This window comes from Lissotriton vulgaris, chromosome 5 (assembly GCF_964263255.1).
Source record: "Lissotriton vulgaris chromosome 5, aLisVul1.2, whole genome shotgun sequence".
NCBI classification, from domain to species: Eukaryota; Metazoa; Chordata; class Amphibia; order Caudata; family Salamandridae; genus Lissotriton; species Lissotriton vulgaris.
In genome coordinates, this window is record NC_141693.1 from 989,037,716 (window position 1) to 989,062,131 (window position 24,416).

Sequence of the window (24,416 nt, forward strand, 5' to 3'; positions counted from 1 at the left end):
GAATGGAATTACACCAAACTTGGCAAAATAGTAGGGCCTGGTATGCAGATGTGCCTTTGCTATGTGTGGTGAAAATCCCTTCAGTAGTTCTTGAGAAAATTGAATTTGAATTTTTTCAAATGGCATTTTCTATGGGACTTTTAGACACGGCTACAGCCCGAACGGCTGAACGGAATTACACCAAACTTGGCAAAATGGAAGAGACAAGTATGCAGTAGTGCCTTTTCTATATTTGGTGAAAATCCCTCGAGTAGTTGTTGAGAAAATTGAATTTGATCAAATTATATATCTATATGCGCTCACCGTACCCCGCGATTTAAAAAAAAAATTGTTTTGCACTTGGTGTTCCTTCTGAGACCCCCTGAGAAGGGCTAGGGGGTCAGGGGGTCTCAACCTTGCCCCCTTTTTGCGTTTTCCACTCTTGTGCCTCACTTCTCCTGAGAAACAAGATGGCTGCTCAGGTGGTCCCAGAAGGATAATAACAAATATATACATTATCTGCTAATAGAATTAGCATTTACAAAACCTTTGAAATTTATTGAAAAAAATATAGGTTTCACGCCTAATATAGTTAGGAATTAGCATTTAAAAAAAACTTGCAAATTCACTGAAAAAAAACATAGGTTTCAAGCCTTATATAGTTAGGAATTAGCATTTAAAAAACCTTGCAAATTCACTTAAAAACCCATAGGTTTCAGGACTTATATAGTTAGGAATTAGCATTTAAAAAACCTTGCAAATTCACTTAAAAAAATCATAGGTTTCAGGCCTTATATAGTTAGGAATTAACATTTTAAAAACTTTGCAAATTCACTTAAAAACCATAGGTTTCAGGCCTTATATGGTTAGGAATTAGCATTTAAAAAAACATTGAAATTGCTCCTATATAGTTAGTTGTACTAACTATATTTCGCGCACCCGCAATCCACTGCTGATGATGTCACATATTACATCATTCATGACATGGTCAGTGACATCACTGATGACATCACTGATGACATCTCAAATGACATCACTGATGACATCTCATTTGACATCACTGATCACATCACTGATGATATCATTCATGTGATAATACGATGCACCTCCTCACACTCTAATATAACCTTTGATACACCCAGTGTTAAATACAGACTACCATTCTTGAAACCATTGACACACCAATACCAGTTACTATATACGCACTCACTGATTCCTAGGTCTACACACACATTCACTCATTCACCCATAGAATCACTCATACATACAGTCACTCATCAATACAACACTATCATATGCACTCATACACCTATACAGACACTCACACACTGCCACTCATCCATGGAGTTACTCACACACCTAGTCAGTCATGCAAAGAATCAATCACACTTCCATTTCCTCAACTATACAGTTATACACACAACACCTTACTTATTCAAACATATACTAACACATACTTACTCTCTTATACAATCACTGATACAAGTACACAATGATCCATATAGCCACTCGCACATTCACTGGCTCTCATGTATAGTCCTTTATATATGCCAACTCTCACATGCACTGTGTTTTACATATGTACTTACTTGCACGTGTAGCACTGAGATATCCATTAACTCACAAACACACCCATGCACACAGTCAACCTCCCATATAGCTGTTTCCACATGCACTCTTGAACTCATACACCTAGTGAATCCACTGCTCCCACATCTATGCACAGAGTCACACACCTATCAGCCAGTCACACACCTATCAGCCACCCACACACACTCAGTCTCCCATTCAAATACTTGGGCAACCAATCAATAACCCATATAGCCACTCTTCAATATGTAAAACATATTTAAACTTTACAGAAACACACAGTCACTGGATGATGTCATCAGTGATGTCAAATGAGATGTCATCAGTGATGTCATTTGAGATGTCATCAGTGATGTCACTGACCATGTCATGAATGATGTAATATGTGACATCATCAGCAGTGGATTGCGGGTGTGCGAAATATAGTTAGTACAACTAACTATATAGGAAATATAGTTAGTACAACTAACTATATAGGAGCAATTTCAATGGTTTTTTAAATGCTAATTCCTAACCATATAAGGCCTGAAACCTATGTTTTTTTAAGTGAATATATATATAGTTTGCATATTGTTTCATTTGACATCTGGGAAAGTCTTTCTGTTAGAGAGTGTTGCACAAATAAAACCCCAAGATTTATTCAGAAAACTGTCTTTTGATGTACCTCATTTTATGAGAGTGAAATCCCTTTCCGGGTGTTTTCTTGCTTCGCCGGGTTTGTGCGCTGTATTGAATTTATTTGGGAGAGCAGAGCAGGACAATCAGGTTAAGAGGGTAAGATCATGTTTCTAATCGTTCTCCCAGGTACTCAACTTGCTCATTAACACCTCGAATACTAATAAAATTATTTTTGTTATCTAAGAGAATTAACATACTAGTAGGTTCTCCATCATGGACCGAGGATGGGATGAGTCCTAATGAAGCAGACCGCTTTTACCTGCTGGCTTACAGTGAAGGAATGTCTTAATTGATATCCATCGACACAACAAATGTGGATATGGTTTATTCAGCAAATATCTCCAAATGATGGTTTGCATCTTCCCAGAGGCATACGTCATCAATATAACGTTCTATACTTTCAAGTAATTGAAAAGGGGTTAGTGAGTCAACACAAGGTTATCTTCAAATCGACTTACATAAATACATGCATAGCTTAGAGAGACGGTAGCTCTGATCAATGCATCAGATATTTGCAAAAACAATTAATTGTCAAATTGAAATTAATTTTTGACAAGGGCCAACATGATACATTGCAGGACTAAAGGTGAAGTGTTGTACTACCACCAACCTCCACGCCAGTATCGTTCAACAAGGCCATCTGGACAATGTTAGTACATAATGATTCAATATCAAATGTCACCAAGATCTGATAGGATAAGCCAATATGCCATGGTCTAGTCGAGTAACCTCTGCAATATCTTTAATATACATTGTCAAGTGTAAAACTTACTATTGTCGAAAAAAATTAAGATTTTTGACTAAGGTCGAAAAGCTGAATTGATCGCGGATACAATTGGTTATTTTGATGTAGGAATAATGACCTTGGAAAGTATATAAAAAGCTAGGCTGCATCTAATGGCCAGTCGAACTTGCATTGCCTTGCTGGCAGTCTCAAGCTGAAACATAAGACAATTAAGCGTCCGAACGGTGTCTCTCAGGACTCCAGGGTGCATGACTGACAAAACAAAGAGTACAATCCTAAGAAACCAGGGATGTCTGATCACCCTAGTTGACATGTATGAGACCAAATGTGCTTTAAGATTGCCTTGCTCATCAAGTATGCTCCAGGAAAATACTACCCCATACTGTACATTGTAAAGACAGGATCACCTTCGAACAATTTGACTCAAGCTCTGAAGAAGGCTCCGCCCACATAACACGCTAAGCATACCACTTTCGGTTCAGGCGGGAGACTTTCGAGTTGTCTTGCATAACATTTTCAGACTAGGTTTCTCACTCTTAAAATTTCCTCTACTCTCCAATGCATACTAACAGGTAATTTAGCCTATTTTTATGTTAATCGCCTATTTGGCAGGTCACAAACTGTACATGTGTGAATGTTTCCCTTCTACCCGAATACAGGAGAATCTTTAATTTTAGCTGCGACTCTGACGAACTGATTCTAGGGTGGGCCTGGCGCACGCTTTACCAAAAGCTAATTCAATAAAATAATGTATCCTTTCCTTTTCCGCACAGGAACAGCATCTAGCCCGATAGGTCCTCGTATGCCAATAGTAGTACTGAAGCACCTCTCAAAACTTGTGCCAGTGTTAAAGTCAAACTGACCTTGGAGGTGCGACCTTGCAAATTCCTGTTTCATTTTCCTACACGTGACCTCATGTGCCCGGTGCCACAACATACTCTTTAAGGCGTGACTGCTATTGTGCGGAATCACATAGATCCGGACAGTGAAACGTTATTAATTAATCCGGTAGCTGGAATATCAAGACAGCCCAAACTCAGACCCTCATCTCGCGGCAGACTTTAACGCTGACTCACAAACAGGCGCGGAGGCTCGCCGCGCTTATATAAAAACAAACGAGGCTTGGCGTTCTGCTAATTGTCAGCTTCCTTAACCAACCAGGATTCAGGGTTGCGAGTTTTCCTGTGACCCAACCTTTGAGAAGCAGCAGGTACAACCAATCGGCGCTTTTGTTGCTCAAGTGGGCTGCGCCGTGGATGTCAATGGACGCCATGGTGGGCGTGTCTCCAGGCCTCTGCCAGAGTACCCTGACCCCGGGGTACGAGAGGCGGTGGCACGGCGGTCGCGGGTCCGAGGCTACAGGAGCGGTGCCGAGGGAAGCGGCCCTCGGACTGTGACATGGAGCTCGAGGCCGTGCTGAAGCAGCGAGCCTCCGCCGGGCCTGGAGAGCCGGGCCGCATTTTGGACGGTTGGGTTTGGCGCGGCGGCCTGACTGCAACGGGGCCTGGAGGGGTGGGAGAGGTCGGGCCCGCCGAGGGTCGCAGAGCCCGGGAGCTCCGCCATGTATCAGCCCAGCAGGAGCAGGACGACCCGGAGGAGGGTCTGGAGTACGAAGCGCTGCCCGAGGGATCCACCGTCACCACCCACATGCTGGCCGGAGCCGTGGCCGGCATCATGGAGCATTGCCTCATGTACCCCGTGGACTGCGTGAAGGTGAGAGCCAGGGGACTGGGTTACGAGGCGCGTGCTGCTGGAGGAAGGGGATGCTGGCTGGAGGGTTGGGTGAAAGCAGTTTTCTACGCAGAAGGAACAGGTGTGTAGCTCTTGTGGCTTGTTCTGTGAGGTAAAAGACCTTCCTTGGCAATGCAGAGAGATAGGAGTTTAAAGATTCTGAAGTTAAGTTAGGAATGTTTAGTCAGAGTTGCTTGATCTTTTTATTCGTTTTGCGCTTAGGCGTTCATGAATCTGCAAAAAAGCAGTGCGTGTGGGAGAGCTCTTGTGATGCCGGGCTGACATTGAGATGACATGTTTTTTGCGATTGAGGCGTTATTCTGAGAAACGGAGGTCTTTCCTCCCGAGTGCGGTTCACGAGAGCTATCGGAAGTGGACTGAAAATCAGCAACTTGATTAGTCGATTTGCGGAAATACAAGTTGTATTTAACTCAAAAACAGCAGACGAGCCTGTCCACTCGCTGTCCTGCGCGTATAAGTCTGTAGTGACCTTTGTGCTGCATGACTTAAATGACATTCTGCTTGTCAATCGTGAGTAGAAAGTCTGCTTCTGGTGCCCTCTCATAAACTAATGTGAATCTTCTTTTCGCACGGTAGAAGCAAAGATGGACATGATGATCAGTGACCCAACCCATTAACGACTCCTGGTACAAGTGTATTTCTTGCGTATAATTGCAGTGTCTTTTTCAACGCATTGGCCTGCAATGAAAGGGAGTGCAGGGTGGCCGAAGGAGGAATATTTCTTATGTCTGTTAGGTATCGGTCTAAGCGTCCCTGAGACGGCCCTACGTTCCTAGGCTAAGCGTCAATGTCCCTGGTGGTCAAAATAAAGTAGGAAACCAAGGCTCCTCCCAGGGACTTCCTATAGGGGGCCCTTGTTTTGGAGGTATTTTATTTCGTACGGTCCAGTGGAGAAATTTACGAATGATACACAAGTTTCAAACTAAATTATAGACTTCACTGATAACATGCCAGTAAAATTTAGTCACAGAGGTAAGGTGTTTTCTTTAGCACTATCCCCAGTCGGGACCCACCATTCTGCGCACTCTAAACTGAAGCTAGCTTTATTTATTAATTTATTTATTTTAAAAGTTTTGTATAGCGCTAGCTTGACCCGTAGGTATCGGAGCGCTTGCATACATACTGTAAAAAACAGAAGGAAGTTGCATTACATAGCAGGAAGGTAGTAAGGAAGCAAAACAGATAAATAAAAATCCAACTTGAAAAATAAGTAAACAGTGCAGCAGAGGGAGAGAAATAAACAAAGGTGGTTAACACAGTCCCAGTCACCAACTATCCTTGAGTGTCAAGAGAGGGAGGAGCCAACTCTGGTATTGAAGTCTAGGTTAGTTGACGTTGGTCAGGAAAGTATTTGTTAATGAGATGGAGTTTCAGGTCCCTTTTGAAACAGGTGAAGGAGGGGTTGCATCTGAGGACTCTAGGGAGAGTGTTTCACATCATGGGAACACGTTGCCAGAAAACTATCGGTCATTTACATTTACATTGGGTGGTTTTCTTTTTCAGTTTCGGAGGAGTGAGTCAGAGCTTCTCAGCGTTCTGGATTGACCTGCTCTAACCAGTTTGTTGTTCAGTTAGTTGAGGGCCGGAGCGTGAAGGGTTTTGTGTGTGATGCAGGCCAGCTTGTAAATACACCTCTCTTCCATGGGAAGCCAGTTGAGGGAGTTGAGAGCTGGAGTGATGTGTTCAAATCTTTTTACTCCAGATATGAGTCGAGCAGCCATGTTCAGCACTGCCCTTTGTGGAGCTAGGCGAGTTTTTGGAGTCCCTGGTATAATGGCGTTCCCGTAGTCTATTTTAGAGAGAACTAGGGATTGAACTACTGTCTTGAGGTCATCATGGGGAAGAAAAGGTTTCAATTTCTTGAGATGTCTTAGAGAGAAAAGAGCACTTTTACTTTATTTTGCAGTGCCTAAATTTAAGGCATTGCATTATTCCAGCAATAAGTTGTATGTAACCTAGTTACTTCCTTTTGTCACAGATATTTACAGACAGACCAAATGTGTTTTTATCCTAAATTTGAAACCGCAACAATCATTAATCTAATGCAACCCTCTCATATTTACATCAAGGCATTAGGAAGGAGTTGAAAGTCATAAAAAAAATAAACATTCCTGTGATGGGTATGTTTTTTAATACTGCAAAAGGTGCTTTGCGACTGTTTATAATGAATCACTTATTTAAACATATGCATGCTTCGCTCCCCTGTCCGTTGGGAAAGAGCAGTGTGCATTACAAAATATCAGCTTGCTACCTAAAAGTATACGGGATCACAAATTCCGATTTCTATATTAAATTACATCCAAAATATCAAGCAGTTTGTAATGGCAATAGTGTAAAAGATCATAAGATTAAAATCCAATCCAACATCAGTATAAATGTAAAAAAAAGTATTACAAAAATTAAACATTTTTAAAACATCTAAAAGTTCACATGCTTTAATTGCAGTACGGATGCTATCGTGTATGAACATCGACTTAATGCAGGGCTTGTGCAGTGGGGGGAAACCAAAGACCAAATGATCGAAATCTCTGATTCCCCGAGAACGTAAGTTACATATTTGCTAATTTCTACTAAATTCTTTCCCAGTCTTCTATCTTACTCCTAGTGGTAGCATTTGTAATCTAACCATAAATATCAGTTGTTTGATTTTCTGTACTATGTTACATTTCAATAAAAAAAAAACGTTATTGTGGTTGATTTAGAACCATAAAAGCACATTTCATTAAAACAACTACTGTACAGATCATGTCATGGTTACCAGCAAAAAAGATATTTTTTACGTACAATTGGAGTTTCGAGCTTAATACAACCATATTAAAAATTATATAAAAATCATTGAGTTGTATAAAAATCTTTAATATTAGTAAAACATCTTAAAATATAAGTAAGTTACCGAAAAATGTATAATCGTTACATTTCAGGTATGGTTCTATTCTCTTCATGCTAACTCATTGCAAACTACGTCCTATCTAGCATTTGAGAGTCAATAAGCCACATCTCATTCCATCCTTAGTGCCGGGCTTCAAGTTTTAAGAAATGGGTTAAGCTCCAACATGGACATAGATTCCAGTACCTCCTTGTTTTAATTTAAAATGATTTACGGCAGCATAAAATTCCTCATAAAAATACTGTTTTATCTTTGCTCAATAAAAACATTCCTCCAAAGTAACCCCCTCAAACTACTTAAGAGACCTTGTTCTAAATGGATAGCAGCAAGGGAAGCTAAGGTGTTCAATTTCCGAATAACTTTTTTCTCGGTGGAGTCCATAACAGTCCAGCTATTAATTGCCTTGACGTCCACCACATACAATGTGCATGGAGTGATTTTTAGGCAGTTCGGCAAAAAAAAAGACCTCTTTGGACGTTTTAGAAGGGTTGCTGCCCATTACATTCTGCATATTATTTATGCATGTTGCCTGAAGTTAGGTTGGTTACCAGTTCAGATGCAGGAAGGCTTTGTGAGCTCTTTTTTTTGGCATTACATGGTTACCTGGTTACGTCTTCTGTTTGTTTTCATGTGGTTTAGGGCAGTGTTCTGCCATCTCGCATTATGTTCTTAAGTTGATTGACCGTGGTACCTATATTAAATACCTTTGTTGGTGTAGAAGAGAGCATGCATCGACAATAAGCGACAAGAAATGCAGTTATCTTTATTTCCATAAGTCTATAGAACTCTTGAAACAATTGAAGAGAAACTTTGTTTTATCAATACTTGGGTTTATGTCAAACTCTTTTGTTTTGGAATTAATGTTAGCTTTAATATTTTTTCAGTGTTTTTATACAAATAATGTATTTGTCAGAATTTTAGATAAGTAAGCATAGGTAGGTTTGTATTAAAGATTAGAAAATGCCCATTCTTACAAATGGAAACGTGTGGGAATGAATAGACTAAGGCTGTCGGTACAAGTCTTCTAAATAAATTTCAAATCACACACATGAGTTTCTGGTCGAATTTGGATACAGAGCTGTGAGGACATACTTCCCTTGTGGGGTTTTCCCAAGGCACATTTCGCTGGGTAAAAGTAGGTGGGATTTATCTGAGGGAATGCCCCCGTAGTAGCGAGGAAAATTGGTGGCACTTGCTAAGCAAACACTAGTGATAGTGGTTCCTCTCTTTGAGTGCGAAAACCTTTAATTGTATGATAATACAGCATTTAGTTATTACAGTACCCTTGTTGTCACTGCTTTATTTCCCTTCAAAAACTCGTAGTAGCACCATTTTGCTTCTTTCTCTAATTTTATAATGCACAGTGCAAGAATTTGTATTATTTGCGGAGGGTGACTTCCCACTTAAAGGAATAATCATTACTCTTGTCCGGTGAACCCACAAAATTAACCTGAGATCAAACTCCTGATAGCTATGGCACAAAGGAGACGGGCCTAATTTTAAGGCAATACGTAAAATATTTATGCTGCAACAAAACTGTAAAAAAGTCAAAATACCGAATAATAAAAATCCCAAACAGAATTAGAAAAATAGGGTACCATTTATTAACCAAAATGTCAAAAATCCAATGCCGGGAACAGGAAGTATGAATTTTTAAAGGTTCAAGTATGAATACTGCCAACGGCAGTATATGGTTGTAGTAGACAGCAACCTAGGTGTGATGAAGCGCTGGTCAGATAGTCAAACAAGGTTGGTCCCTGTCAAAGATTTTATCTTCTGAATTAGTCTTTCAAGTTCTAGTCAATCATTGGAGTACACTTCATAACCCCCTAGGACATCAGGGAAGACACCCAGACACTATCACCAGCAAATTGGAGACACCAAGAAAAAAGCCCTAGTAGACCGCATCAAAAGAAGCCCCTACAGCTGCAAGGGGCTAGATCTTCTTGATTGTCAAGGATTTCCCCTCACCCACGTTCAACAACATTGCTTCCTCCCAGCAACTCTGAAACTATTTATCCAGCTTCTTTCACAGCAAAATCGCAAACATATACAGCAACCTACCAAACCAACCCCAGCAAACATATCGCTAACCTACCCACCACCAACCAAGAAGGCCATCTGACTGAATGGACAACACTCACCAGAAACGACACTGCAGCAATTATGAGGACCATCAACTCAGGTGCCCCAACGGACCCATTCCCATTCTCGACAACGCCAATGACGCCCTACTCATCCTCACTGACTGACAAGGCAACACCACCAGAACTGACTTCACCGACTTCCTGCCCATTGTAGCCAACTGGATACAAACAAACTACCTGAAGCTCAATTCTGACAAGATGATAGTACTGGGGCCAACACCCATGGACCACTCAAGAAATCTAGGGATCATCCAAGAAGACAAGCTAAGCATGAGTGCTCAAGTCAACACGGTGCACCTCCTGCTTCATCTTACGCATGCTGCCAAAGATCTTCATATAGTTTCCTCAGAACACCAGATGACTTGTCACACAAGCATTCAACAGCAGGCTGGACTACGACAACACATACTGCGCCCAAATCTCCAAACAACTCCTTCAGACTCCAAACTACCCAGACCGCAGCATCAAGACTCATACTTTACCTCCCATGCTGCACCCACAGCATACCGTACCTCAGGAAACTTCACTGACTTCCCATTCATAAGTGTAGCCAATTCATACTTGACATGCACACATACAAAGCCCTAGACAACATAGGAGTAGAATACTTGAACATCTGTATATACTTTCACCAAACCATCAGACATATAAGCTCTGCCTCACTCTCATGCACTTCATCCGCCAAAGCAAAACTGGAGGTTGCTCGTTCTACATTGCACCCAAGACATGGAACCACCTCCCTCATCACATCAGAGCCGCCTCCTCACCTGATTGAGTTACGCAACAAGCCGAATAGCTGGCTCTTTAAATAAGCACTAGCAGCCCGTCCCGATGTTGTCCGGGTATGAATTGCTGTCGGCCAGTAGTATATTGTTTTGTAGGATTTCGTTTTGATAGCATTTCTTATCTGTGACAGGCCTGTGAAACGCTCCGATTCACAGTGCACTGCTGATGTACTTACGAGTGCGCGTTCAGTAGTGTGTGAACTCGAGTTTCCCTACTTTATTTTTCCTTGCAATATTGTGTAGCGCGAACTCAACAACATGGCATGAGCACAATTTACATTACAGAAGAACACATTTATTTGTGGTAGGCACAGGGAGACAAAGCGATTTGCCTGGAATCACAGGATGTTGAGCTGATGCCGAGATTCGAACGTAGCTCCCCAGCTCTAAAGTTCGCAATTCTAGAACTTGTGGCGGGAGGTGTGTCTAAAAGTGTATGTCGGTGCTGGCCATCAATGAGAGAGATTTGTGCATTTTTCAAATCGGTGGTGAAAAAATACGAGTATGTTGCTGGAGATGTGGGTCGCCGTGCCACCAATGTACTTACCGGGGGAGGGTAAACACCCATTATTCCGCAACTTTCTTTCCGCATACCATCACTCCGCATACTTTCATTACGAAAGTACCATGACTCTGCAATGCCATTAGAACGCATGGCATTACATTTTATATGCTTTTACCACGCATACATTTACAACAAAATTAGTTGTAAATGCATGAATGGTAAAAGCATGTTTTTTTTAATGTTTGGATAAGGTAAGTGGGTATAGGGGTATAGGTTTTGGGGTACTGAGGTATATGTTTTGGGGTGTTGGGGTATTTTAAGGGTTCAGATATAGTTTTGGGTTAAGGGGTACAGGGGTAGTTTTAGGGTTTAGTGTTTAGGGATAGGTATGGGTTTTGGGGTACAGGGGTATTTTTAGGTTTCAGGGCTAGGTTTGGATTTTGGGGTATAGGAGTATTTTTAGGGTTCAGCGGTAGGTTTGGGTTTTCGGGTACAGGGGTATTTTAAGGGTTCAGGGCTAGGTTTGGGTTTTCGGGTACAGAGGTATTTTTAGGGTTCATGGCTAGGTTTGGGTTTTGGGGTACATGGGTATTTTAGGGTTCAGAGGTAGGTTTGGGGTACAGGGGTATTTTAAGGGTTCAGGGCTAGGTTTGGGGGGTACAGGGGTATTTTTGGGTTCAGAGGTAGGTTTGGGGTACGGGGTATTTTAAGGGCTCAGGGCCAGGTTTGGGGGTTCAGGGGTAGGTTTGGGTTTTGGGGTACAGGGGTATTTTTAGAATTCAGGGCTAGGTTTGGGTTTTGAGGTACAGGGGTATTTTTAGGGTTCAGGGGTAGGTTTGGGTTTTGAGGTATATCTCGCGAACACGCATTTTGAGAACACGAACAAGCAAACATTTCGCAAAGTCGCGGAACCTGGAATTTTGGGCAATTTCGCGTTCTCTGCGGAACGCAAAATTACCCAAATTCCACGAGCGGAACGGAATTTACCGCCCAGGCCTAGTCTTGTTTACCTAACGGCAAACGTGCTCAAAATGCCATGTTGGGGCATTTTCAAGATGGGGAGTTTTCAGCCATTCTAAACCTGGGGTGTGTTGGATTGTCATTGGAAAATCACCGGTGTCCTCCCACATCTAACCCTAAAATCCAGTTTGAGACCGGCTTTGGTTTTCTGCATAGGACAGCTAGACCAGCTACATTAAAAATATCTTTTTGGGCCTTATTACTGTAGTGGCATAGTAATATTAATTTACTGCATATCCCACTTTTAAATACCATGCACCTTACATTGTCGGTGACGATGCCTACGTAGACGTGACTTAATAATATTTTAAAGAGGGGTTTTCTTCTGTTGAAAAGCATAATTTTGAAGGGTCATACTGCAGAGTTTACTCTGCAGCAATCGGGTGACACAGGGAAATCCCAAATCCATGTTTGTACTGCCACTGTAGGAGATGAATTATTTGGTTCTGCAGTCCACAAGTGTCAATTAACTTCCACATTCTGCAAGCAATTTCTACACCATATGCTACAGAGTTGTATGAAAAGAAATGTGCTGAATAGAAAGAAATGTGCTGAATGGAAGTAAGTCAATCAAGCCAGGTATGTTTGGAGATTGGAAGTAAGTCAACTAAGCCATGTTTGGGGGCGGGGGGCACAGACATTCTATTCCTGGTTGGCAATGGTAAAGTAACATTTAGGGACCAGCATAAGGTGAAAAATCTGGGTGATCACACACAAAAGGCGAATTTCCTACGTATAGCATTATGACCACTAAGGAAAGAACGAATGTGTGGACTGATTTGGTTAACGCTGTTAGGCAAAAAAATACCTCTGAACAGCTCTTTGGGAGTTGTATAGTTTGTAACATTAATTCCTTGCAAAGTTCAAATCTGTTCTCCTTTTTGCAGTGGGTAATGTACGTACCATTTTTAAGTAGAATATTTTCCTGCTAGTAACAGTCCTCTGGATGCATTCTATGGAACTCATTGTTATCTTTGTTAGTGATTTGCTCAAGAGGGAGGGGATGTGGCGTAATGAACAGAGCTGCCGACTTTGGAGCTGGGAATCCAGTTTTGGGTCTCTGCTTTGGCTCAACATCTGTGATTCTCGGCAAACCCCTTAATCTCCCTGTGCCTATGGACAGTGCCTGGATCCCTTCATGGGTGATTAGCCGTGCCGTACATATAAGTATTTATTTACTCCTTCGTGGTATCGGAGCACTGTACAGCAGGTTTTTTTTTTTTTAACTTTTTATTTTTGTTGTTGCCATCACATATTAAACCATGGCAATCCGTCGTTCCGTAGAGCAGCTTCAACATTCCGCTGACTACGTTAAATAGAGCAACTTTTTATATTTTACCCCCCCCAACATAAAACTCGCTACTTCAAGGGTTACAATGCTTGATCACAAGTCGTATTCTAATGCAACATCGGTGTGTATCTAGGCGTACAACAGCCCCAAGGCCCGTCTCTGGTGATTACAGACTCCCCATCGTTTATGTTCCCCAGGTCCCTGATCAAACTGTGCATCTGGGCCTCCCCCCGCCCATCGCCCATTACTCCAGGTCCTCGTCCTCCCCTGAGCTGTCCCCATCCTCCTCTTCGGACAAAGGCTCACAAATGTCCCCCCTGTATGTGTTCCACGGAGTCCAAATTCTGTTCCATTTACGTGGATTATGTCTCTGTTGATACACTGCCCTCTCTGTCACCATGAGCACATCCATATTCTTGCACCATAGCGCTAGCGTTGGTGCCTCTAGTGCCCCCCAATTTTTAGCAATATCACGTTTTGCCATCATTACGCCAATGGTCACCCATCCCTTTGCATGCAATGACAAATCTGTTGGGCCCCATATATTTAGAAGGCATGTTCTGGGGTCCGGCGTAAACGGGTTCTGGAGGGCCTGGCTGATCGTGCGTGTGACACGCCTCCAGTATTCCCGTATGATTGGGCAGGACCAGATAGTGTGGAACATTGTACCCTCCTCCCCACATTTTCTCAGGCAGTATGGGTGTTCTGCTCTGTGTATTTTGTGTAGTGTGGTGCGGGTGTAGTAGACCCTATGAAGTACTTTGAGTTGTACCAACCGAAATCTGGTGGAAATACCTGCCTCCCTGGGCGATGCTAGGGCTGCGTTCCAGTCCGCCTCATCTAGGTCTCCTATCTCGTCCTCCCAGTATCCCTTCAGCTTTTCAAGGGGATCCGGCAGGTTGTTCATCAGCTTGCGGTAAGTGAGGGAGGTCGCACTGGACTCCATGTAGTCCGTAAGCAATCGGTCCTCTAGCGGGGCCGATTCCGGGAGTGCCACACCTGGTTCCAGCACTGACAAGAGTGCGTGCCTAATTTGAATATATCTGTACGTCTCGGTCACCTCCATGTTATACTGCTCCCTCAGGGTCGCAAAAGAGAGCACGCCCTCTCCTGTCCATAGGTCGCCCACCAAGGAGATCCCAATGGTATCCCATTGATCAAACCCCTTGGAGCTTCGCAGGCTACCGAGTGCTTTGGTGTCCCATAGTGGCGTGAGTTTAGTGATCACCCCCTCCCAAGCCAGTCGCCTTTGCGCTTTGTGCCAGATGGCTACCGTGTGTTTGGTGGGTCCCTCCAATTTTCTCACTATTCCTTTGTTGTAGAGTGGGGCCAGAAGGGTGGACGTGCCCAGCTGGTGCCTATCCGCCTCATATGCCGGGTCGTTCTGTGCCGCGTGGACCCATTGGTTGATCACCTTGAGGTGTGCGGCCCAGTAATACAGTTCGAGGTTGGGGAGGGCTATCCCCCCACTGTACCAGTCCCTGGTTAACTTCGATTGGGCAATCCTAGCCGGTTTGTCACCCCACAGTAGGCCAGACAATTGCGCCGACACGTGGCGGAAGAATGATACGGGGACCATCGCCGGTGTATTTTCCAAGACGTAGAGGAAGCGAGGCAGCGCCATCATCTTAAAGAGCGCTGCTCTACCTAATAGAGTTAAGGGGAGATTTTTCCAGTGGCGCACGTCTGCTTTCAGCCTGTCCAGCTGGGGTTTAAGATTCAGGTCGAGGAAGGTTGAGTGATCTCTCGTGATCCTTATTCCTAGGTACTTAAAGGACTCGCGTTCTATGAGTAAGAGGCAGTCCTCAGGCAAGGCTGGGGGGTCACCCTGGACCATGAAGAGTATGGACTTGGACCAGTTAAGTTTGTATCCCGAGGCTGTACCGTGGGTTTCGCACAGTGCCAGTAGAACCGGGATGCTGTTCGTGAGGTCCATGAGGTAGACGAGCATGTCGTCGGCGTATAGGGATATTCTATCTTCCCAGCCACCTCCCCATTGTATGCCTTTCAGCAATCGGGTGGTTCTGATAATTGTGGCTAGGGGTTCCAACACCAGGGCGAACAGCAGTGGCGAGAGTGGGCACCCTTGCCTCGTGCCCCGTGCCAGCGGAAACTCCCTGGATATGTGGCCGTTTGCGGTTACCCGCGCCATGGGTTCGACGTACAATAATTTGACCCACGCAATAAACTTCGGGCCCAAGCCCATGTGTTCCAGGACCGCAAAGAGATAGCGCCACTCCACCATATCAAACGCCATTTTGGCATCTAATGACAGTACCGCCGCTGGTTCCTCCAGCCGCGGGGCTCGGGCCAGCACTCCGTTCAGCCGTCTCAGGTTCAGCGCTGTACTCCGGTGCGGCATGAAGCCCGACTGGTCCGGGTGGATCAAATACGTCAGGTGGGGCAGGAGTCTGGTGGCCAACAGTTTTGCCAGGATTTTGCTCTCGGCGTTAAGGAGGGAGATTGGGCGGTACGATCCGCACTCCTCAGGGGGTTTGCCGGGTTTGGGTATCGCGACAATTGTGGCCGTCCGCTGATCAGGAGGCAACCGCCCCTGTTCCCAACACTCCTGGAACATATCGAGCAAAGGCGTGGATAGTGTTTCGGACATAGTCTTGTACCATTCTATCGGTACACCATTGGGGCCCAGTGCTTTCCCAGGGTGTAGTGCTGCTATGGCTAATTGTATTTCCTCCGCTGTCAGGTCGGAGTCCAGCTCATCCCGTTGGTCGGGGGCGAGAGTGCGAGTCGGCACTCCATTGAGCGAGGTCTCTGCCATCTCCCGTGTGACCTCATATTCGGGGGTGTACACGGAGTGGAAGTGGTCTGCCAGGAGTTCCACTATCTTTGCCGGACTGGTATGCGCCTCGCCAGTAGGGTCTTTCAGCTGGAGTATGGCTCTCTGACCTCCCCTCGTTTTCTCCAGCCATGCCAGGAGTTTCCCTGCTTTGTCGCCTATGTCATACACCCTACTCGTGGTTGCTGACATGTGTTCCCTCACTTGGCGGCGCAGAAAATCAGTATGGCGTTGCTGGGCCATTCGGAGCGCATGCTGTGTGTCCCCGGTTGGGTTCCTCTCGTGGTCCTGTGTCGCCTCTTCGAGTTGTCCCTCCAGACCTGTCAGTTCCTGACGCTGTGTGTGTTTGTGTCGTGTGATCACTGAAATCGCCTGTCCGCGGAGCACCGTTTTATAGGCCTCCCACAGGATCGTAGGCGACGCCACTGAGCCCACATTTTCGGTGAGGTAGGATCGTGTAGTTCTTTTCAAGGCCTTGGCTATGACAGGCTCCCTAAGGTAGCCCGGGTAGATGGGGAAGAGTCGCCTACGGGTCCGTTCCTGACTGGAGAGAGTCAGTGTTAGTGGGGAGTGGTCGGAGACCCCTCGCGGTCTAATCTGAGAGTCAGTGTAAGTGAGGAGACCCCCTGCCAACGTCAGGAAATAGTCAATCCGCGACAAGCTGTCGTGGACCGCTGAGTAGTATGTGTATTGCCGGTCCCCTGGGTGGAGCCGCCTCCATATGTCCACTAAGCCCTGCGCTTCCATGAAGTTCTGTAATTTGGAGTGTGCTTGTGTTTGTGTACGCATTGGGTACCGGTCTAGAGAGTCTTGGGCCACTGCATTAAAATCCCCTCCCAGTACGAGCGCCCCCTCTGGAAGGTCCAATAGGAATTTACCTAGTTCCGGGAAGGCTATGGTGTGTAGTGCCGGCGGGATGTATACTGAGACCACATTAAGCGGTTTTCCTTCCCACTGTCCATGCACCGCTGCGAAGCGGCCCTGTGTGTCTACTGCCACTGATTGGACGACAAACCTGGATGAGCGGTGAATTAGTATCCCGGTGCCCCGGGATCCCCTTGTGAACTCAGAGTGGGCCACCATGCTATAGCCCTTCCTGTCTAGGGCCTTGGTGGCCGTGCCTGTGAGGTGTGTTTCTTGTAGCAGGACCAGGGCGGGATTCTGTCTTTTTATACTGTGCAGGACCAGCCCTCGTTTAATTTTGTCGCCCAGACCCTTCACATTCCAGGACATAAGGCTCAACGGGGACGCCCGCCCTACATCAGTGCCCTCCCCCATCGTGTTCGGGTATGCGGAGTGAGAAGTCGTGCTCGTGGAGGACCCGAAGGTCTGTGTCTTGATTCCGCGTGCAGTACCGTGACATTGCCATTCTGTGTTCATGCGCCCCTATGTAGCAATTTTGACCCCGTGTAGAAACTAAGAGCCATAACCCCATCCTACCCCCAACTCCCCCCCCTCCCTGCCCCCCTGCTCGACGGACTCAACACTGCCCGCCCCCCCAACTCAGCAGAGTGCTTGATCCCAACCCACAACATAGTACTTGCTCGCTGGAGTGAAGGTGTCTCCGTGGTCGGCGGCCCCCTTCCTCAGCTGCGGAGGCCTTTCCACCCAGTGTCCAAAGTGGCCTTGTCAGTCTATGTTGTCCATCGATTCTTCCATTCAGCAGCCTCGATTTATCGCCCTCCGTCAGCACTGTCCTCATGATGATCGGTCAAAGGAGAGCGTACCTCTGCGTCTTCGTCGTCTGCTTGTGGGCCCTGTCGAGAGCCGGCAGTACGGTGTTTGCTCTGTCTGTTGGACCGACGGGGGAGGCCTGTCGTTCTCCATCCCTCCAACCAATCCTGCGCCACCTCCGGGGAATCAAAAAACCAGGTCTTGTTGTCCGCCACGACCCGGAGCTTGGCCGGGAAGAGCATGGAGTACGGGATTTCCCTGGCCCTCAGTTCTTTTTTGACTTCAAAGAAGGTCCTTCTCCTCCGTGCAACCTCGGCCGTGTAGTCAGGAAAGAATGCCAGTGTGGCGTTTTGGATCTTTATGGGAGGTGAGTTCCTTGCCGCCTGCAGGATGGCGTCCCGATCCCTGAAGTTGAAGAGTCTAGCTATTATTGGTCTGGGGTTGGCACCCGTCTTATGGCGTCCTCCCGGTACCCGGTGTGCCCTTTCCACTGTGAAGAAGGCAGAAAGTCCTTTGGGCTTCAGAGTCTCTTTGATCAGGTTTTCCACGTATAGATCCATCGCCCTCGTGTCTTCCGATTCTGGCACACCAATTATACGGATGTTGTTCCGCCTCGAGCGCCCTTCCTGGTCATCCAGCTTGTCGCGAAGTTCTTTATTTTCTCTTGAGATGCGCTCCATGCTGATTTGCAGTTCCGACACGTCTTCAACCAAGGATTTGGTCACCACCTCCATATTATTCACCTTCTCCGTCATCTTATGAAAGTCCGCTCTTATAAGTGTGATCTCAGCCGAGATCGACCCCACCGTGGCTTGCACCTGTGTGAGGGCCCTCATGACGTCGTCAATGGTCGCTTTCTTGCCACTGGGCGCGTCGGCCGTCTTGCTTGACTGCGATTTGGCTTCTTGCGAGGGAGAGCCGGGCTTTTCATACGCAAACCGGTCCAGCCGTGATTGGGCCGCTCCGTTTTTAGGCCCTTTGCCGGCTATTTCGGCGTCCCTTGGGCCGGCCTGATGTTGTGTATTCGCTTCTCCCCAAGTTCCACTGGGGGCCGTGCCTGTCTAACCTCCTCAGCCAGGTATTCGGGGATTGTCTCGGGGTTTTGAGGGCCAAGCTATGTGCTGCGTCCCGTAGGGGTACCAGGCTGGTCAGTGTTTTGGGCGTTCAATAGTACGAGGCTGCCAGTAAGGTTTTGGGCTAGTGTGCGTGGCAGGCGGTCTTGGGGGAATTGCCCCTGCCTTCCGTGATGTCCACGTATGCCACCTCCTGCTCGTGGCCGTCGGACCCACTGTTCGGGACTACTGATGTATCCGAGGGGCCCCGGATAGAAGAGGAGCGCCTCGTGTAGAAGTCTGTCGGGCGTCAGGGCCCCTGCTTTACGGGGGTGTCTCGACTTCACTCCTGCGTGCTGGCTCCCCGCCGCTCACTGCACCTTCGGCGGAGTCACTGACTGGTGCGGGTTACCGATCTCTTGCCCCCGCGCTCAGGCCGCCGCCGGCCAAGATGGCGGTTGCCGGCTCTATGCGCCTGATTCCTCCCTCGTCGGGTGCCCGCAATTGTGTTGCTCTCACCTCCGATGCGTCTCAGTTCAGGAGTCGCGGGCCCCCGATGTCCGGTGCAAGCGGCTGGATGCTCCGGTTCGTCAATCACCGCTCTTCTCTGCGGCCGTGCACTTCCGGTGGACTCGGTGCCCACGACAGGTCACTTCCTCCCGGGCTCGCTGCTCACTGTGGTCCCCGGTCTGTATGCCGCGCACAGGCCCCTCCTGGATGTTGTCGGAGCCGCACTTCCCGACCTCGGATTGAGGTCCCGCTGATCCGGTTCGTTGCCTCCTGGGTGTCTGTGCCTTCCCGCCCGGGAAGTTTTAGAACACGGATAGTTGATCGGATTGATCCGGGAGCCGCCTCAAGCACGGAGCTCTCCTTCTAGGCTGCCGCCATCGCCGGCTGCTAGCCACGCCCCCGTACAGCAGGTTTTTGATGCAGATATAATAGTCAAGGAAAATCATTGACGGCGTAAGAAAAAAGAGGGATCCTAAAAACCGTTAATGTTAACAATGTTATCACACAGAGACAGTTAATGAGTCCTAGAAATAAAAGGATGTGGTCGAGATTCGGGATGGGAAATGAAGCATATATTAAACTGTCAGTTTTTGGGCGCCTTTGAGGTGATTTTTGTTTTTGAAAGCTGACATTATCTAGGTCAGTTGGTGGCCCAGAGCACTCAACCCAGCCCACATTCCGAAGAAATCGGCAAGGAATTTGGATAATATAGTTGACAATATGCTTTCCATGAAAAGATCAGGTCACCGCTGTTTGTGGGATTCGTTATGGAATCCTGCATCTACTTTGCAGCATGTTCCGCTATCTGCCTATACAGTGCTGTAAAATCATCTTTCAGGATATTGGCTCTACCCAACTAGATTATGGGACTGCCATGCATGTTGGCATTGCTTACTATTTTTTCTCATGCTTCCAAACTGTCAAGAACATGGCTAACCATTTGGTCTGTAATCTGCAGGGCGGATCACCTTTTTCACCCACTCTAAGTTCTGTCCCTCGGCTGCCAGTATGCAAACATGCCATCTTTAAACTGCTTTGTCATGTCCACACAGCATCTATGCAAAAGGGCCTTATTACTTCAGGGGTGTGGTATTCCTTTAGCCCGACACCCAGGATATTTTGTTTAGAGTCAAGGACAAAAGATTGTCATGCTTATTATCCTTGGGACAAGTAAGCCCATGCCTCTGCAGTACAAACCCTCTGGCTGCCTATTTACACCACATTATAGATCTGTGGCAGTGGCATTTCTGTAGTAAAGGTAAGATTTTTACACATGTTTGTGCTGTTTGATCTAGTATTTATGGTTCATTAATGCACAGACTTTATTTTTAGGGTGAGCACTCTAAGGAAGTGCCAGATTGCACTGTGTTTGTAAACACAATGCTCGTAAGTTATTCTCTGATTAGATGCGAATACCTGCGGAAGCTTGAAAGCAAGATTAATGATTCTTTGATTTCAAAATGAAATGTTCACAAAAATATTCAACTAGAATAAAGAACTGCTAAACTACTGAAGTTTTTGGTATCACTTCTTTGAAGCATTTAGTAAAATGTGCATTTCCCAAAAATATTCATAATGGAAAATCAGTGTAAAGCCAGTTTTAACTAATATGGTAAACCTGAAAATAAACTAACATTGGCAAAGCCAATAGGTCTGGTGTTGGTGGTCAGTCTTTTGGTTTTATCAATGCGTGTTTTGTTATGCCATCAGTTTTGAATAACTTTACTGTTGTGGGAGCTGCTGGGCACTCCCCATTATAACAAAAAACATTGACTAAAAGCAAGAATTATGTTTTGGTCTCAAAGTGAACATTGCTCCAGTAGTCCTTGGTACTGAAAAAGGTGTTGTGTACCACTATGGTCATTGTGAAAGTGGAGTCAGCAGCTAGATGGATATTTAATAAAATTAAAAGGTCTTTGTTAACACCAGACCTAATTAGTGACCCAATTCTTAAAGAAGGTCACAAAAATGCACCCTTCCTGCAGTCTACTAGGGCCCCCTTTAATGTAAATGCTCTCCGACTCTGACTGGCTGTGCCAGGGTATCCTTCCGAGGATGAGTAGCCCCAGCTAAAAATTACATCAACATAACAGATAAGTATTAATATAAGGTGGGTAGGAAACTGCATACAAGTGGGAGAGCCTATAAACAAATGTACTTTAATGGAGTACTTAAATTAAAATAAAGTTCCTGAATGTGATCAAGGGAGCAGTATGCAAGTTAATCAATCAAAAGGATGACAAAGAGTCTATGTTCTGGGAGTGGGACAAACACAAGAAGAGGAAGGTTGTCCATCGAATAAATAGCAAGCGAATGTATGACAATCAAGCCAACCTATGGTAACCAGTGTGCCTGCTTCAGTTCTTTTGCTTTTTGCCACAGTAGGTTATTCCGTCCCAGACAGCTGAAAGCTGCTTGGTGGGGAAGGTCTAAAAACGTTTTTTTTTTTTATCCGTCTGCCATGCGTTTTTCTTTTCTAGTCACCTTTTGTCCAATTATTTATGATATATTTTTGTATGCAGAGAGGCAGTAAATAACGTCAACGAAAAGCACAAGATATGTCGCTGATGTCTCAGTAGGAAAGAAATACAATTGTGTAAGTTGTGAGTTCATTTAATTCATGCCCCAGCATAGACATAGGCCTTTCGTCCCTTTCTTCTTTCTTTAATCGGCCGTTCCACACCTGGCGAGCAGTCTTTCCTCCTCTGAAGTAGGTTCCCTCCTTCCCTAACCCCGATTGTCTACAAGTTTCCAGACTCTTTACTCTAACGCTAATATTAACTGACATTCTCTCCACCAGTTTATGTATGTTCTTATCTAGTTTACTTTCAGGCTGAAATACTGCCGTTGACGGATATTTTATTTTACCACTTAAGTACAATCTACATAATTACTCACAAGTATAAAGAGTCCTACATCCCAGAGTCTTCCCTAGAAAAAAAAACCTTCGGCTATTTATCAAAATGTATTAACTGGCTGTCCCCTCCATTCCCCAACAACATAACCCAGTCCATCCCGATATTCCGCTGCTGTTGGACAGGTCTGCAGTTCGCGAACTGAGTATTCTTTAAGTTTTGAAAATATGTGGTAATCATTCAGAAGTGTGGCAATGAATTTACATAGTGTTAAGTGTAGTGATGTACACCCTATTCATGATCTTGAATTGTGGGATATTGTTTTAACAGGACATCACAATCTCTGTGCATCAATCAATAGAAAGTGTACATCCAAATTTCACCTTCAGGACCATTATGCCAGGTGTGGAGGTGGTATTGAGACACATATTGGCAGCAGCCAGGGAATCTCACTGCACCACCTGAAGTAATTATCAATTTTTCAAACCAAGTTGCCCACCTCCAAAATGACCAACTATCAATTGGCCATATATAAAATATTTTAGAACAAACAATGAGGCAACAACTGTCCAAAGTGTAAAAAGCAATAACTTAAGCACAATACAGAAGGAGGCAAGTCAGTCACTGCTTGTGATTTTATTTTTTATTCCATTCCCTTTTCAGCAAGTGCAGTCCACTCGTTTTGCCGAATATAGGCTTCCGCAGGGCAAAATCATGCAGATTATTGTCTATTCTCCTTAGCTGTATCCGTGCCCTAGTTTTATCACTGCATTCCCATCAGTTTAACCCATGAATGTCGTCTAACTGAATCTAACCTCAACCACAGTCACTTTTCTATCTTGATGCCGTGTAAGCAGGTTGACAGAATATCACAGGGCAGAGGATATCCACTTAACGCCGTGTTGGTCGAAATTCAGTATCTTGTATAATGCGCGTAATGATAAACTATGACACTGTGATACAGCCTAGGAGAATGGACCATAATCTGCGTGATTTTGCCCTGGCATCCCTAACTGCCTTGTCATTGATATTACATTGTTGAGATTGGAGACCTAATGTGATATTTACTGTGTGGCCCTGCAACAGAAATTAGTCCTTTTTTGTTTCTTAAGCCATGTTGCACTGCATCCACCGCTGCTGTGCAACACCTTTAATTAAATAAATGAATGATAATAATTGGTCCCGCATAGGCGACACCCATTCGCTTTGCTAATGCTTGTTTTAGATGTTAAGTTTTATATTTTAATTTTTTTTTTATAGTGCGAACTCAACCTGAAGGTATTGGAGCTCTTTTAATGAGCAACAATTACATTGCACAAGTACATGTTCATTTTATGTTTCAATAGCGGAGAGATGATGTGATTTGGCCAGAATCGCAGGACGTTTAGTTGGTGGTGAGGCTCAAAACTGGTTCTCCAGCTCCAATGTTGGAATCTCTAGCCGTAACACCACATCCTTTCTGTGTGATACATTTTAGTATGTATAGGTTACAGTCAAAGCGTGAAATCCCGGTATTGTATAGATGCCTGATGGTTTTCGTCAATCTATGAAATATACGTTTTTTGTGAAAATGTTACATACTTTTCCTAGGCATTCTATACAATTTCTAGGCATTATACAGAATGACCAGTACCATTTACGCAAAGTGTTAAAAGGGCACAAGGTGAGAAGCCTTTATTAATTAATACGCATTTGAAACTGAAAGAACAAAACTACGAAATAAAGCACAGGATGTTCTAACCGGAAAACAATGAAAGCAGAACTGAGATTTAAGTACTTGTTACACTAAGAAAGGCCGGAGTAACACGTGGAATTGTACTCCCTTTATTCTTCACACAAAACACCTTATATTTTGGCACTTTGATCTTGTACATACATTTCACGACTTAAAGAAGAATGCGAACAGAATATTGTTACCGGTGAAACACAAAGCAGAACTGGCATGACCTACAGAATGCGAACAGAATATTCTTACCGGTAAAACACAAAGCAGAACTGGCATGACCACCTTGTTGCAGCAGGGAAGGCTAGAGTGACATTTTGAATTGCACTTAATTTTCTTTTTCACACAAAGGCACCTCCTATTTTAGCATTTCGTCTTGCACATACACCTGACGAATCCTTGGCCGCTTCCTGTGGACTGAGAAGT

General features: G+C 45.1%; 1 protein-coding gene across 2 annotated transcripts in view; it reads left to right on the forward strand.

The window, feature by feature from the left end:
- The first annotated feature begins 4,045 nt into the window (after positions 1-4,045).
- SLC25A28 (solute carrier family 25 member 28) overlaps positions 4,046-24,416 on the forward strand; it is a 69,726-nt gene continuing 49,355 nt past the window's right edge. Inside the window, exon 1 of one of the 2 annotated variants that reach the window (XM_086922600.1) lies at positions 4,046-4,705. In XM_086922600.1, coding sequence (XP_086778726.1) covers positions 4,391-4,705 — 315 coding nt within the window. In that variant the 5' untranslated portion in view covers positions 4,046-4,390. Of the gene's footprint in view, positions 4,706-7,189; positions 7,289-24,416 lie in introns of those variants that run through there. The other variant, XM_086922601.1, reaches the window with a different exon arrangement.